Genomic DNA, 14,799 nt, shown 5'->3' on the forward strand with positions numbered 1-14,799 from the left:
TAATAGCTGTGGTTAAAATGTAGATCATACTGCTGTTTTGGATCACAGTCTTAATTCCAAAAATTGCATGATCATAGGTGGATTATATCTGCATCTTTTCAAATAGATGGCAGAATATATTTCTGTGCTGTTTTTCCCTAAAAAAAATTTGAAAGATAAGAGGCAGGAGTTTCAAGTAACATTGCAACATTTAGTTGTCAAACCATGAATGGAAATTGCCATCATAAGGACTGTGTGTTTACTCTCCTACTTCAAAAACCTGTGTGAAAATGTATCCAAGAAGAAAGGAATTTCTTAAAAAAAAAAATCAAATAATATCTTAGTAGATGAGCAGTGATTCAACATAACTAAAACAAATATTAATTGAAAAGAACCCTAGAATACAGAGAGGAAGTGTGTTGCTGTTTGGTGAACAGCACTCGCTGGAGCAGTGCTGCAGGTGATGGACTATCCAGCAGTTCTTTCCTGGAATGCAATTCCACTGATCTGCAACACTCATCAGTGTCCTGTCTGGTACCTGAGCTGCCTTTCTGAAGTTGCATCTTTCCATCATTGTTTATTTTAAATACACAGTGCTACTCTCCTGCAGTTTTATGATGAAAGAATGACAACAGTAGGGAGTTACTGACTGTTAAGCAGTGACAGGTTTTGTTTGTCCACCCTTGATCATAATATTTCAGCATGTATAGCAAACTCCACTGCCCAGCAGTCAACAAGATCCCTTTTTTGAAACAAATACTTACAACCCTCATCACTGGGCATGTATCTGTAGTGAGATATCACAGAATTCATAGCCAGAAAAGAATCAGTACCAGTAAAATTGTTGAAATTATTTAAGTTTCATTTGACCAGTTTATGCTGCCATTCACCTTTTCTCAACCCCATACATGACTTTGATAGGTTGGCCAGTCCCACTGTAGACAGCTTTCAAATGGAATCGGTTGCAAGCCAGTTTGTTATGTACCAAATTCTGCGTGGGCTTGCCAGGCTATTGGAGTGGCTCCCACTAGTACCATCCTGAAAAGGCATGGAAACGTGTCTCCACAAATGCAGGAGCCTGCATTCTCAGAGTTTAAATTAGTCTGTTCTCTGAGGTGGTAGTTACTGCATAGTGTCTCAGTGTAAGCTAGTAATCGGCCAGAATTAGAATCTGAAGACTCCCTGACTTGCAGGGGAGGAGTTTGGGTCTAAACAATCTCTATAGTTATCCTGATGCATTTTTTCGTATTTTGTCATATTTAGGGATGCATTTTGTACACATAATTCATAGGCTGTTTTTTCACAGCAGAGCAAGATGAAAGTTTCCTATCTGTACAAGGTGTTTATCTGGTCTGGTTTTATCCCATATAGTGCAGATAATTTTACTGCTGTTCAGAACAGTGAAAATTTGAAGAAAACCTGGTCTTCTTCCATATAATGTGTAATTATTCAAGATGTACTTGTGAAACTTCTTTCTGTTCTAAAATGGCTCATGTCTGTCATCCAGTGACTCTAAGATGTGTTTTAAATAAGTATGTCCACTTTGAAAGATATGTTATTGCCAAGTCATTTTCTATAAAGGCAGTGTTACTTTATGAGGGTTAGGTTTCCCCTGTTCTCCTTCCCAGTAAAGATCTTCTTTCCTGCATATCTGACCCTTCTGAGATAAGGTTTCCTTCTGTCAGCATTTAATGCCATGGGAGCGTTATCAAGCTGGTGATTTCATGTAGGTGGATGTTGTCTGATGGTTACAGAGTGGTCATTCCTTCAGAAGCTGCTGATCAGAAAGAATACAAAAATGGCAAAGCCATTCACAGTGATGGGAACCAAACACTCAGAAGAGCAGAGGCCTAAAGGTTTTGCTTTGCTGGGAAGGCATTAAGTACCTGCTGCTGCTTTGAGATGTGGGGGGGAATGAGTAAATCTCCAGGAGTCTGAATTAAAGGAGGATTCACCACAGCATTACTTTTTACTTGCTGTCTGCTCTAAGATTCAAGAAATTCTTTGAAACACTGTGGTACAGAAGGCTAAGTGTAAGAGTTGACTCTTTTAGTGCTCTGTTTTCTTATCCTTAGCTGCTTACTGCTAAGAGTTTTGTTTTACAGAAACTGAGCCTGTGAATTCATGTTTAAGATAATGCTATATGCTTTTGACTGTCTTCCAGAGGAAAAGTCAGTCCTATATGCACTCGACTGATCCCAAGTATTTGTATGCATTTGCTGTAATGTGTTACAAATTCAGTCCTGGAATGGATCTCATTGCATCATTGTCTGCAGATTTTTGCAGCCAGATGTGTTTCCTGTACCTTACTATACACTTATTGATATATGGGACCATAATTCAGATGATGATCTGAATATTTCCAGAATGTTTTACAGCATTTCTGTTTTCCAAGATGGTCGATAGTTTCAGCCTGGCCCTCACAGGCATGGCAGAGGAGCTCGTGAGAACATTTTGGCTGAATTTCTGATGATGTTCATAAGGTAGAGGAGCAGCAGCTGCTGTACTGGTATCAGAAAGAGAGAAAGACTAATTCCAGGGCAAGGCAGCTTTCAAAGGCAAGTGAGCATCATGTGACTGTATGTGTATAATTTAAAAGTAAAAGAAAAAAGCTAGAACTTCAGCACATCCTGTCTCTCCAGTATATGAGAAGTGAAGCAAATGAATATGGCCTTGAATACACTTTTTAATTTTTCAACACTGTATTTTGCCAACTTTAGTTCACTCTGTTGACTGTTCAGTCAGACCGTTTTTAAATTAAAAAGGAATACATGTTTGAATTATTTATTAAACAAAAGGTGCTTCCGTGCATGCAGACTACCTGGGTTTTGAATTTCTTTTGGTGTTGGAGCTGAAGAAAGTGCATTGCTAATAAGTTAAGAGAATGAACAACCCTCCTTCTTCTGAAATAAGTCTTTCTCTGTCTCTGAGGCAGACAGTAAGCTAACTTGTGTCTGTCCAGCCAGAGAAGAATGTCTGATTTCATTCGAATGTCTGATCTTCATTCGAATGTCTAATTTTGACCTTAGTACAAAGTTTTTTCCTCAGTTTTCTAGGCTCCATAGAGACAAAAAGTTATTAATTTCTGGTAGAGAAATGTACTTGCAAATCAAGCAAGCCTGGATTATCTCCTAATTTTATAGATGCTCCCGATGGGTTAAAATATGTATTTACTGGTAGATTAATGTGGAGGAACTGTAAATAAGTAGAAGGAGGCTTGCAAAAACTTTGTATCACATTACCATCAGCCTGTATGTCCCTGGAGGTTACCAGTTCATCTTGGGGTGATAAGCACCTTATACAGTGACCTCTGCTTTGCTCAGTCCCCATTGCAGCCTCTGTGTTGATGTTCCAGACTGGTGCACAGACAATGTTTCTTGTATTTTTGGAGGAGCTTGTATTGTTAGCTTCTGAGTGCCTGATCTTTTCTTGTCCACTTCCCCAGAAGTAAAGAATCACTAGCTTTGGACTAGACTTTGGCTGACAGGGAAAACACTGTCATGCTGGGAAACTCAGAGGGGTCTTCCATCAGCTGGGGAGCTGTGGTTTTCATCTTCATAGCTTGCTTAAAAGTTAGTGGGCTGTTTTACCTGGTATTGAATCTGAGGGAACATCTGTCCAAGAGGTTGATATTTCTCGTCACTGATGTGGGACTTGGTAACCGGGTAGGATCGTAGTGATCTAAGAAGTGTGATGCACTGCAACAGGCCGGCCATGGCAGCAAGGAGGCTTCAGAGAAAGGTTGATGAGACTTGCCAGGGCTCTGAAGAGCTCCCAGTCACACCAGTGTGTGTGTGAGGGTGGTTGTGAGCCTGGAGCTTTTCTGTGGAAGGAGAGCAGTGAGCAGTAGCGAGCGGCTGGGCACACCCTGGCTTTGATAGCTACAGATGGAGACCTAAAAGATTGCAGGGCCACAGTCCAACACCAGCACATGTAAAATAAGGCTCAGGATTTAGATAACTCTGTTCCAGCATACTGACGTGTGTGGCCACAGTCCAACTCCAACACATGCAAAATTAGTTTCAGGATCATTCCAGCATACTGAAGCCGATGCCTAAACCAGTTATTGCCACAAGCTCAGCTAAATCAGAGGAGAACATTCAAAACAGTATTTTTTCTCTTTTTTTTTCTTTTTTTTTTTTTTTTAACCAGGATAGTTCAGATGAAAAAAATTTATATTTTCATAGTGGAAAAGGAAAACGGAATTGTTGATATATCAGCTCCATAAGCAGCATTTCATATCTTTATAGCCCACAAATAGCATGTTATAGTATCTGTGTACTTTAAGGCTATTTTACAAAACATGGATATGAGTTGACCTAGTAATGTACTTTTTGAGATACATCGTTAGTATAAAACAATTAATGAGCCCCTTCAGAAAATATCATGTTTTCAGTAGGTCCAGAATACACTGTTAAATCAATGAAGAAAAAAACCCATGGTGAACAGTTAAAGGATCCCTTCTCAAGATTCAAAGTAATGAATTTAATCAATATTTTTCTGTTATAGCAAAAATTATATAATTAACATATTTTATTTATAAGAAAGGGTGCTAGTAAAATAGGTTCAGCAGTTAAGAGTTGCTTATAAGCATTTTTTCAAATATAGCTCATTTTTTTGTCAAATGGGTAAAGAAGTTGAAAGTTATACTTAAGTGGCGTGTACCAAAGAAATTAATGGGAGGAAAATTGTTTACAGAAGCATTGGTATTAGCTCAAAGTGGTCATTTAGTTTAAAGACAGCACTGGTAAGTTAAAAGTAAGAAAATACGGTTACTGGAAAAGTGTGTCAGAGTCCAAAAGTTGTAATACACACCATGACATTATTCACTCTTTAGAGACTCTGTCAGCACCTCTGTAATCAGTAAGCTCTAAATGGAATGACAATCTTTAATTCTTTCTCATTTTGTTGAGGGGAAAATTAGTAATTTAGCTACCTGTACAGATGCTTTTAGGTGACTGATTCTTTTGTTGGTTTCTTTCTTACCGGTGTCTACAGAGAGATGTTCCTGTGACATTTTAAATAATTTACATTTTTCTTTATTAGAATGAGCTTTTATAAAATCTGATGATCTGCTACTGGCAATTCTGTGCTGATTTTGCCACCCTGTGATAAGATGATAATAATAACGAAAAGAGGTTTTCTTAAACAATGGTGTGCAAGAACTTATCCAGTGATACCTGATGGCCTGAGAGCTACTTAGAAAGTAGGCAGGTCTGTGGCTCTGACTTGAAAAAGAATGATTTGTTTTGTGTTTGGATTTGTTTAAACCCAGCAACTCATGGTGAAACCTGTCTAGTGTAATTATTAAATGTTCCTGTACAAGTACTCAAAAGATTTTAAAAGATATTAATAGATTTTGAAAACTATATGGTGGTGGGTGTTCATTTGTGCCTTTCAGAATCTTTCAGACTGCATTATTTGGCACATGAGAAGAACCTAAAGAAAATAAGTTCAGTAGCACTTTCCTCCACCCAGATTCATCATCTTTCTTACAGTTTACTGACACTTGGATTTTCTTCATAGTGTAGCCTGTACACTGTACCAAATGGTTCTGTTTGTCCCATGTGTGTGTTAGGAACAAGATAGAGGTCATAATGAAGCATATCTTACCTGTTGGTTTATAGGTATGTTGAGACTCTAACATGTGGAAGAAACAGGGTAAGTATGGAAGCGAGAAGAAGGCAATATATTCATTCACAGAAGTCCAGTTAATGGTTATTTTAGTTGATTAGCTAGCAACTTCATTTTCTCCCTCATGAAATTGCCTCCACAGATCCTTACTTCTGGAGCTTAATCAGCAGTAGCAATCCATCCCAGGAGTGGGAGATCAGGAGTACTTAATTAAAGAGGGACTGTAAGGCAACTCTCCCAAATTGGATATCTGATCTAGCCTTGGCATCAGGAGAGCAATGCTAGGTAAAAGTGTTTATCAAGCTCCATGTAGCCACTCTGCAAATCTCAGAGATGGGAATATGATGCAGACAGCCTGTAGAAGCTGCTATAACCTGAGTAGTATGGGTTTTAAGGCCATCTGGTACCTGAACACCTGCCTACAAATAACACATACAAATCCAAAAGATGGTCCAGTTGGATAGCCTCTGCGCTTAGATTCCCCACTGGAATTTTCTCCAAAAGCAGTAAACAATCTGTATAAAGTTTGGAAAGTCTTTGTCCTCTCTGGTCCGTAATCAAGTGCCCATTTCAAATTTATGTGACAGGATCAAAGCTAAGACAGGTGAGCCAAGGGTTTGGGTAAGAAAACTATTGAGACATGGGAATCACAGACTGCTTTTGGCACAAACATTTGGTAAAACTGCAGAATATTCTAAGCTTTTTTAAGAAAGGGAGGACAAAACCATGGAAAGCACATTGTATGGAGGGTTTGAGAACTAACATTGCTACCGAAATTATAAACAGACACCAAAGTAAATTTTGAGGATAGATGGCAAAGAACACTGGCAAAATACCAAGGAGAGATCCATGAGTATATATTTAAGCACAACCCTTCTGATACAAAAGGTATCAACTTTGCTTGTGAAGATACACATTCTGGACTGTGAAGTACAATAAGGTGTTCTGGCAGCTCAGATGTGCTCTTCTGAGGAAAGCAAGAACTAGCACCTAGATAAAATGACATTCTGGTGGCAAAGTACATCCAGTTCTAAAGCATCAACTTTTCTGGTGGTAAGATTATACAAATCTAGTGCAATTTCATGAACTTCATCTGGTAAACTTGGTGATTTGGGATCTAAAAGGCTTTGATCTATACAGTCAAATTAAGGAAGTGGGATTTCAGAGACATGATTTTGGAGTGGTAGATCTGAAAAGCCAGTGAAGGAGTTGAGTGGTGGAAGAGTCCTGCATATGAAGAACCTAGGAAAGAAGATTTTGCATCCTGCAGTTTTGAAATAAACTGGCAAAAATGGTGTTAGAGGGACCAGTGTAGTGGTCCGTTTGCTGCAAGCTCAGCTCTCATGAGGTAGGTGGAGGTTCCAGGATCTAGTAGTGATACCATTGAAGTGAAGACTATTTAAGCAAAAACAAGCACTCTCATGGCTGTGCTCTGTGAATTTCTGATGTTCATTGAATTCATTGAAGGACTGTGCACAGGTCTGACTGCATAGACCTATACCTTTTAATTATACCATTTGTGCATGTGCATATGACTTTAGAATGGCCTTAAAAGTCACAAGCACTGGAAGAGGGTGAAGAAGTTTGACATGCAGGCACGTGCATATATTTAAAAAAAAAGTCTGCAGCACTCCTTTCAGTTTCATTTCAATTCAATTTTACCAAAACTTATATTTTCATAATATGGTAAGGTCCTGACTCAAATCTAAGTGGTGAAGTTACACTGAGTTCAGTAGGGCTGGAGAGGTACACAGTAGTGAGATTAGAGTTTGAAGCTTACTTTCTTCTCATGCTGAGCTAAGAATACATGTGATGGTTTGCAGGATAATGATATTTAACTGTAATATTCTTGGGGCATGAATGGCATTCCATTGATTTTCTACAACTGAACTTGGTATTGCTGATTAATAAAATGATAAATGCAGAAAATGAACTATTTTGTGTTTTATTAACAATTTGCATTTCATATAGTATTTCATTTTAAATAAGTATAAAATCATACCATTGAATGGTAAGATGTAATTGCTGATCATGTATCTCTTTGTTCCAGACACTTTTATAAAAGTGTATGTATTATGTATGATCTGACCTTCAAATGTCATGAATGCGTTGTGCAATAAACTGTCAATATTTGTGGCTATAAGGTACTAGATGACTTTTACAATAATTGGAACAGCTTTATTAAAAGCTTGGATCACTCAGCTGGTTAAAGAGAAAGACAGAGGCCAATGTTCATCTGGGAGTTTCCTTCTGCCAACTGTTAAATGAAAGATATTGCAAGGTACTTAAGATGTCTTCTTCTTAAAAAAAAAAAACAAACCCAAAACCAGTTAAAAAGGTCTCATACCAAATAATATTCTCTCAAAAAATATTTTTTTTTAACATGCTTAATTTTCAGACAAAACTGAGCTCTGTCAGTTAATGGCAAGTAACCAACCCTGGTTTTTAAGTTCTAAATCTGATTTTCTATGTCTTTTGGTCACACGATTCTTCAAAGAAATGAGACAGTTAAAATGATGTACTCAGAAACTGTGTTTGAACTTTGATTATCTTAAAAGGTTTTAAATTTTTAGAACAATTTGAAAAGCTAAGAACTCCAAGACAAAAACTCTGTAGGGAATTCGATCAAAATGAAAAAAAAGTGGATAAGAAATGTTTTGTGATGAAGCAAAGCTTAATTTTGGTTAAGTGTCTACTAATATAATTTTGTGCTGTATATCCAGCCTCTCAAAATATGTACCACAGTGAAAAGCATTAAGATATAACCAACACTGTGTACCTACAGTATTGTCATGCAAAGTGTTTTGAACCCAGGGGGTGTGAGAACCACCAGTCTTCAGGTGTGTCATTTATGGGCTTAAGGTGTGTGTGCAGCCCCCAAGTCACCAGCCTAACAGTTACTAGGAAATTGCTTGGAATGTTTTGCCTCTCTTCCAGTTGTGCCTGAAATAACACCCAGCTACTCCCCTGCAGCCCAGGGTATTGGCCGTGACTGACATTCACCCACTTCTCCATGTTGCAAGACTTCCCTCGTAATAAATGGCTCTGAGCATTTTGCTTCAGTTTAATTTAGACTGTAATTTAAATTTAACTCTGCCATTGCACTAATTGTTAGCAGAGTCAGGGCAGTTTGTGCTTGTTGTTTGTCTGTGTGGTTCAGAGGGCTAAGGGGGAATTCTTATGTCAGAAGTGGTATCTTTTTATTTACCAGTGGAACCTTTGTATAATCCTTATTTCTAATAATACAAACAATGTGAATGCTGCTTTCTCACTGGTAGGCCTCCTTTCCAATTCTCTTCTAAAATAGCTCTCTGTTTAAACAAATTCTCTGCCAATCCATAGTAACAGTTTAAGATTCCCATTTATGGTCATTATAAAACCTAAATCCTTGATGAAACAATAGAGACAGCAAGTTGTTCCTGACCTAAGACATTAGTAACTCTTTCTGGAGGCCTAAAATATAACTGTAATATTTAGTAATAGTAGAAGCTTTCATTTTAAACTGTGAACTTCGCTAGAAGTGCAGTAACATCTGCTAATAGGGTCCTAATTTCAAATTATGAGCACAGGTCTAGATTCTGCTCTCATTTACATCAAGCAGTACTAATTGAAGCTACTTCAGGTAACTAGAAAAATATGATTAATTATATTCCCACTTATATTCCTATTTTCCACTATTTTCAGTATTATTAAAGCTTTCTCTAAGGAATAGGCAAGAAAGATAATGCATGTTTTCCCAAAAACTTTGCATATCCTGTGCTACTTCCCAGGGATAGAAGTGGTTGAGTCCAGGCATACTTGCACAAAGATGACAGCAGTGACAGGATTAACACACTGAATATCTTCTGACTCCCTTCTTGACATTAGATTTCCTGATGCAAGATGGGCTAATCTGGGTTGTTTACAGGTCATCAAAAAATAGCTGTGGTCACTACCACTTCTTGTTGCACCATATTTCATTAACTTTTACAGGCAGTTCTGAAGAACTACAAATATTTTGAATTTCAGAAATATATGAAGACCTGGGATTATGGGCGGCTTTAAAGGCTTTTGGCCACATTTTCAAAGGGTTCTTTAATAGTGTCGAAAATTGTGCAAGAGCAAACACATACTTGTAAGTCTGATTACCTATTTTGTGAGTTGATTACCTTTTCCATGTGATTGCCTGTTTTTGGCTAATTTGGCAAACCCTGTGTCGACAAATTCCAACTGACTTCACTGATGATTTAGTCTGCATGAGGACTGCAATTTAGCTCCTTTGAACATGAAAGCACCTCTTTGTGAATTTCTGCACTTTCACATACACACAGCAAATAAATAGTCTGGTAAAATTTGTGGGGCATGTATGTAGATATTCCTTTCAAAATTTGGCTGCTAACATGACTGAAGTCACTGCTGCTGCCTAACCAAGTGAAAACAGGTTTCTTTTTACGAAAGCAATCCATCCTTTTCTAATCATTTTTACAGAGTCATCCCAGACAGGTGGGCCAGTTGTACAGAATATATATGGAAATGTCAAAGAATTTGTTTTCTTTTGCTCTTCATGTGTCTGTCTAGATAGCTTCTGCTTTGAGTACAGATTCACAGTCCACCTAAGTTTGTCTTCTCTTTTCTAGCAATATCCACTGAAGTTGGCATTTTGCCTCTGTGACATCTGCATGTGTGTGCTGAGGGCACCGCCTGCCGTGGCTCAGTTCTGGGTAGATCATTTCTGATACCTAGTAAGAGATCTGCTGTAAAAAAAAGGATTCACTGGTGTCTTTCTCACTTTCTCTTAACCTTCTTCTGTTAAAGTGCTCCTGGATTGAAACTGTTGACTGGGATTATGTGTCTCTTTGGAAACTTCCTCTCCAGGTTTGGTGGTGATGTGAAAACAGAGCTACATGGGCCATCTCCATACTAGATGGGGAGTGGTGGCTTTTAGTCCCTCCTCTCCTGAAAAGTGGGCATCAGTCTGAAGAAGGGCAATCCTTCAAATGCTGATCTTATGGATTGCTCAATTTTAATTTCAGTCTGCGTGACAAACAGGTTTGACCACATTTTGGCCAAATTGGCTCTTTGGTTATGCAGCTAATTGGCACCTTCTGATGTGGATGTTGAAGTGAACTTTCTTTCCTTGCATTTGTCCTATGAGAACATGTGCCCAGTCAGTTATTAGGTGTAGCTGAGGCATGGTGTGCAAGAGATGTCCCTGTTATACCACCCCAGAAGCTGCTTTGTGGCTGAATTCCTCTGTGTCCTGTGCCATGGAGCAGTATCTGCCTGCCCAGCAGGTACAGCAGAGCAGCTGGAGGACTCACAGCTGTTCCTTTTCCTTGTACTGACACAAAGACCAGTTTTGTATGTAGAACTGAGTATTGCTTTTTGCACTTCTGCCCATGACTTTTGCTGTGAACAGACACTTTCAAAGTGAAAGTTCAGCAAGAGTAAGTTCAGAGACAAGGCTCTGAAGACTTACATGTAGCATTTACATCTATACCATACTTTATACTCTGTTCTGTTATTTCCTGCATTTGAATCAGGAAAGGTTGGGATGGGCAGGAAGACATTCAGGACGTCGCCCTGCCTATAATGGAAGCAGATAGTAAAAAAAAGGCAGTTTAATCCCATGTGCATCGAGTGCACATCATATAGACCACATAACTCAGTGAACCACAATGGCTGTAAGATAAGTAACTGTTCTCTTTCCTTCCTGATCTTTTATCCTCAGAACTGAGAAGCCCAAAACCCATAGCTCAAATCCTGAGTAAATCATAAATTAAACTACTTTGTGGAGGCTAATCCTAGTTCTGCAGATCCGTAAAACACCACTACATTTTTGCACAATTTACAGAACTGAGATATTCTGCTTGTGAAGGGGCTCTCAACAGCAGGAAAAAGGGGACATCAGAGTTGTAAGATACATGATTATTGCTAGAGCTGAACATTTTTCATTCCCCACATACTCTGTTGTTGGCATAGTCTGTATTCACCAGTTTGCTTCTTTTTTCTTGCTGATCTCTTCTCCTTTTTCTGTGTCACTTTTTTCACCCTTCGTTTTCCATAGATCACTTTTAAGAGACTTAGTATAAGGAAACCTTGGTAGCAGAGTCAGTGAGACTTGAACACATTTTAAAGTTAAGCACATTTTAAACTTAAGTGCCTCCACAAATAGGTACAATGTGCCACAATGGGGCCCGAGTGAGAAGCTGGGGTAGCATTTGATGGGAAGAGTCGGCAGCCTTGAACATATCTTTTCATTGTTTGAAATAAAAGAACTTAGATGTAAAGCTGCTCATTCAGGTAGCAATGGCCTCCAGCGCTTCGGTGGGCTTTGTAGGCAGAGGAATTCAAAAGAAAACCCCTCAGCCCAGCTTTAAAGTCTTAGGAATGATTTCACTGTGGGAAGAAAAATTCTTCAAGGTAAGGCCCCTGTTGGAGCAAAGCCTTTGGAGCTATCTACTGTATGTCTACTTAAATCTAAAAGAAAACTCTTCAGACCACCCACATCTTTCTTTGCTTCATTGTTGTTTTCAGTTTGCTTTTTCAGAGGGATTAGTGCTAGAGTAAACTCCATCGTCTCGCTGCCTTGAAAAAATTCAATTTTGTGTAAAGTGAAAATTACACTCTTAAATCTGCAAAGCGAGCTGTTCATCTTACAAATTTATTCTTTTTTATTGGGCCACACATATTCTAGATAGAAAGATAAAAGGCAAATGGATAACAGGCCATCATTTAGAGTGACATATAGCAAAACATAACTAGTAGACTTATTCAGTGAATTCCTCCTGAGTGGCTTGTTAACTTTATCTATATATTTATCTATAATGCTCATATAGTATTTATTGAAAACCAAAATAAAATCCTGCATTTTATTATCATGCATTCTGCATTTTGCTCTTCAGAAAAACCTTTTTGAGCTCAGAAATTCGTTTTTTTCCCAAAGAAGCTTAAGCCATAATTATATACAACTTTTGAGGAGTAAAAAAGGAGAAAATCTAAACTCTTTAGGGATATTGGAATTATAGACTAGGACCTATATATGTTTTCCTGGACTCACAAAGACAAAATACACTCCTGCAGTATGCTACTTTATGTATGTGAAGATAATTCAAAATGACATTTACTAGCTTTCTAACTTAAATATTATGCTTTAACTCTGCAGTCTAAGAACAGTCAGAAAATGTTAAACAAGATTGTGATGTGAAAACTATCAGATTTGCCTTTTGAAAACTAGTAATAGCTTGATTACATACAGGAATAAGATAAGTATTTATATATATATTTTAATCACTCTATCATGTCCTTCTTTCAGCTTTAAACAAAATAGTTTAGAGGGACCATTTTATAATACATACTGAAATGCCTGTTAGTGTTACCTTTTCCAGAAATCTGGTATTTGGATCTCTGCTACTGTGAGAATAGATTTTATTAGAGCCAAATGTTTAAGTCTTTCTTATGTCCCATTACTTCCATTTAAAAGGCAATGCTGTGTAAACTGCACTATGTTTCCTGACAGCTTTAGTTACATATCAAATGGGTAGAGACAGAACATTTTTAGTCAGGAGTTTATGGTTGAAATAATCGAGACTCTGCATGGAGGTTTTAACTGTATGCTCCCCACCTCAGTATAACTCAGATAGCTCAGCTCTTGCACAGGGATGTGATGTGTCCTTCTGTACTGCTCCTGACATACCAGTAGCATCAATCTGGTTCAGAATTTCAACATTTGCCTGGTACTTTTTGGTGAAATCATAAATTGATACACATATGTGATATTACATGTCCCTGTAAGTACAAGATGATAGACGAGTTTTGTGTGGTTTGAATAATGAGTTTTTAAAAATGCCCTATGTTTTTGCAATTTTTATGTCAGTTATTTTGTTTGTAGCCTGCTTGGATAAAAGCAGCTTATTCAAGATGGCTGAAAATTACTGTTTCTTTATATCAGGAGAGAGAAGAGGTGTCCTGGAGTCTCACCCACTGTATTATGATGCAAAGAATAAGTGTAGCTGTGAACACTGAAGGAGAAAACGCAGGAGCTGTGGGTGAGAGGGAGAAGGAATTCCCTCTCATCTGATGAATTTTTTCATTGCTTTTCCCATGATATTAGGTCACTGACTAGGTTGTCGGTTGTCATTCCAGTGCTGAAATGTCGCAGAAGGAAGTTTGTTAGTTGTTGAAGGAAGTGTGTGTAGACATCATCACTGTTGTTGGACCCTCTTCTCACTGCAATTTTGTTCTTTTAGGAGGTTTTAATACACTGGTGCAAACTTCTTCCCTCTAAAAGCATACAGATTTTCACAGTACTTAAATAGAATCAACAAAACAACAATCTCAAACTTTTGGGGAAAAAATTAATAGGAACGAAGCAAAAGAAGAAATCAAACCAGCTGCTGACACAGCTGTTTCTTTTCTTGTATAATTCAGTTCAATATAAAGGTACCATATGCTGCTTAAAATGATGATAGCAAAGATGAAATAATTTAAGACAATAACAAGAAAATACATGAATTGTCAGCATTCTGTCAGATTTAAAGAATGAAATAGACAGGTGTAGTATTGACATGTTTAACTTTGTGTTGTGTTAGCAGTTTTAGTGAGAACAACTCCTGACATGTGCTGAAGTGATGTGAGAACATTTCTGTGTTGCAGACATTGGAGAAGAAGCTGGGAGATCTGTAGGAGTCCAGCAGCCAGCTTTACTGAGAGACAGGAGCCTTGGTTCTGCCATGAAAGACTGCCCATATTGTGGAAAAACTTTCAGAACATCCCATCACTTAAAGGTCCACTTGAGAATACACACAGGTGAGAGGAACAAGTGAGCGGAGCGCTGTCGACACATGCCATGTGTGTGGGGGGGTTAACATAATATGTGGCTAGGAGCCTTAATTCCCAGGGTAGATTTGGACTTATTAGTTGGGGAGAGTCTTTTGAGAAAGATGTATGACAGTCTTAAATAAAAGCACAAGGAATGTGTTGTTGGATAAAGACCACTTTAATAGAATCATCTTTTCCCAGTTGAGGTTATTTCTGTCTCCTTCCCTGCTTCATCACTGTTTCCTTCAATTACCCTTGTCCTTCAATAGGCATAAACCTATTGGTTTCAGACTTAGTTATACTAACTGCTTCAAAGGCCTTCCTTAGCATCTGCTTAGGGATTCTGTATGTTTTTCTCAGTTACTATTTTTGTTCCATTTAGCATGC

General features: G+C 38.1%; 1 protein-coding gene across 8 annotated transcripts in view; it reads left to right on the top strand.

Annotated features, from left to right (window-relative positions):
* The window catches only part of ZNF536 (zinc finger protein 536), a 345,963-nt gene that overhangs the window by 199,738 nt on the left and 131,426 nt on the right, over window positions 1-14,799 (top strand). For all 8 annotated transcript variants that reach the window (XM_051805694.1, XM_051805698.1, XM_051805695.1 and 5 more), the window contains one exon: window positions 14,248-14,400. In XM_051805694.1, coding sequence (XP_051661654.1) covers window positions 14,248-14,400 — 153 coding nt within the window. The remainder of the gene's footprint in view (window positions 1-14,247; window positions 14,401-14,799) is intronic.

This window comes from Manacus candei, unplaced genomic scaffold, assembly GCF_025592945.1.
Source record: "Manacus candei isolate 608988 ecotype Guabito, Panama unplaced genomic scaffold, ASM2559294v1 h1tg000065l, whole genome shotgun sequence".
Taxonomy (NCBI): Eukaryota; Metazoa; Chordata; class Aves; order Passeriformes; family Pipridae; genus Manacus; species Manacus candei.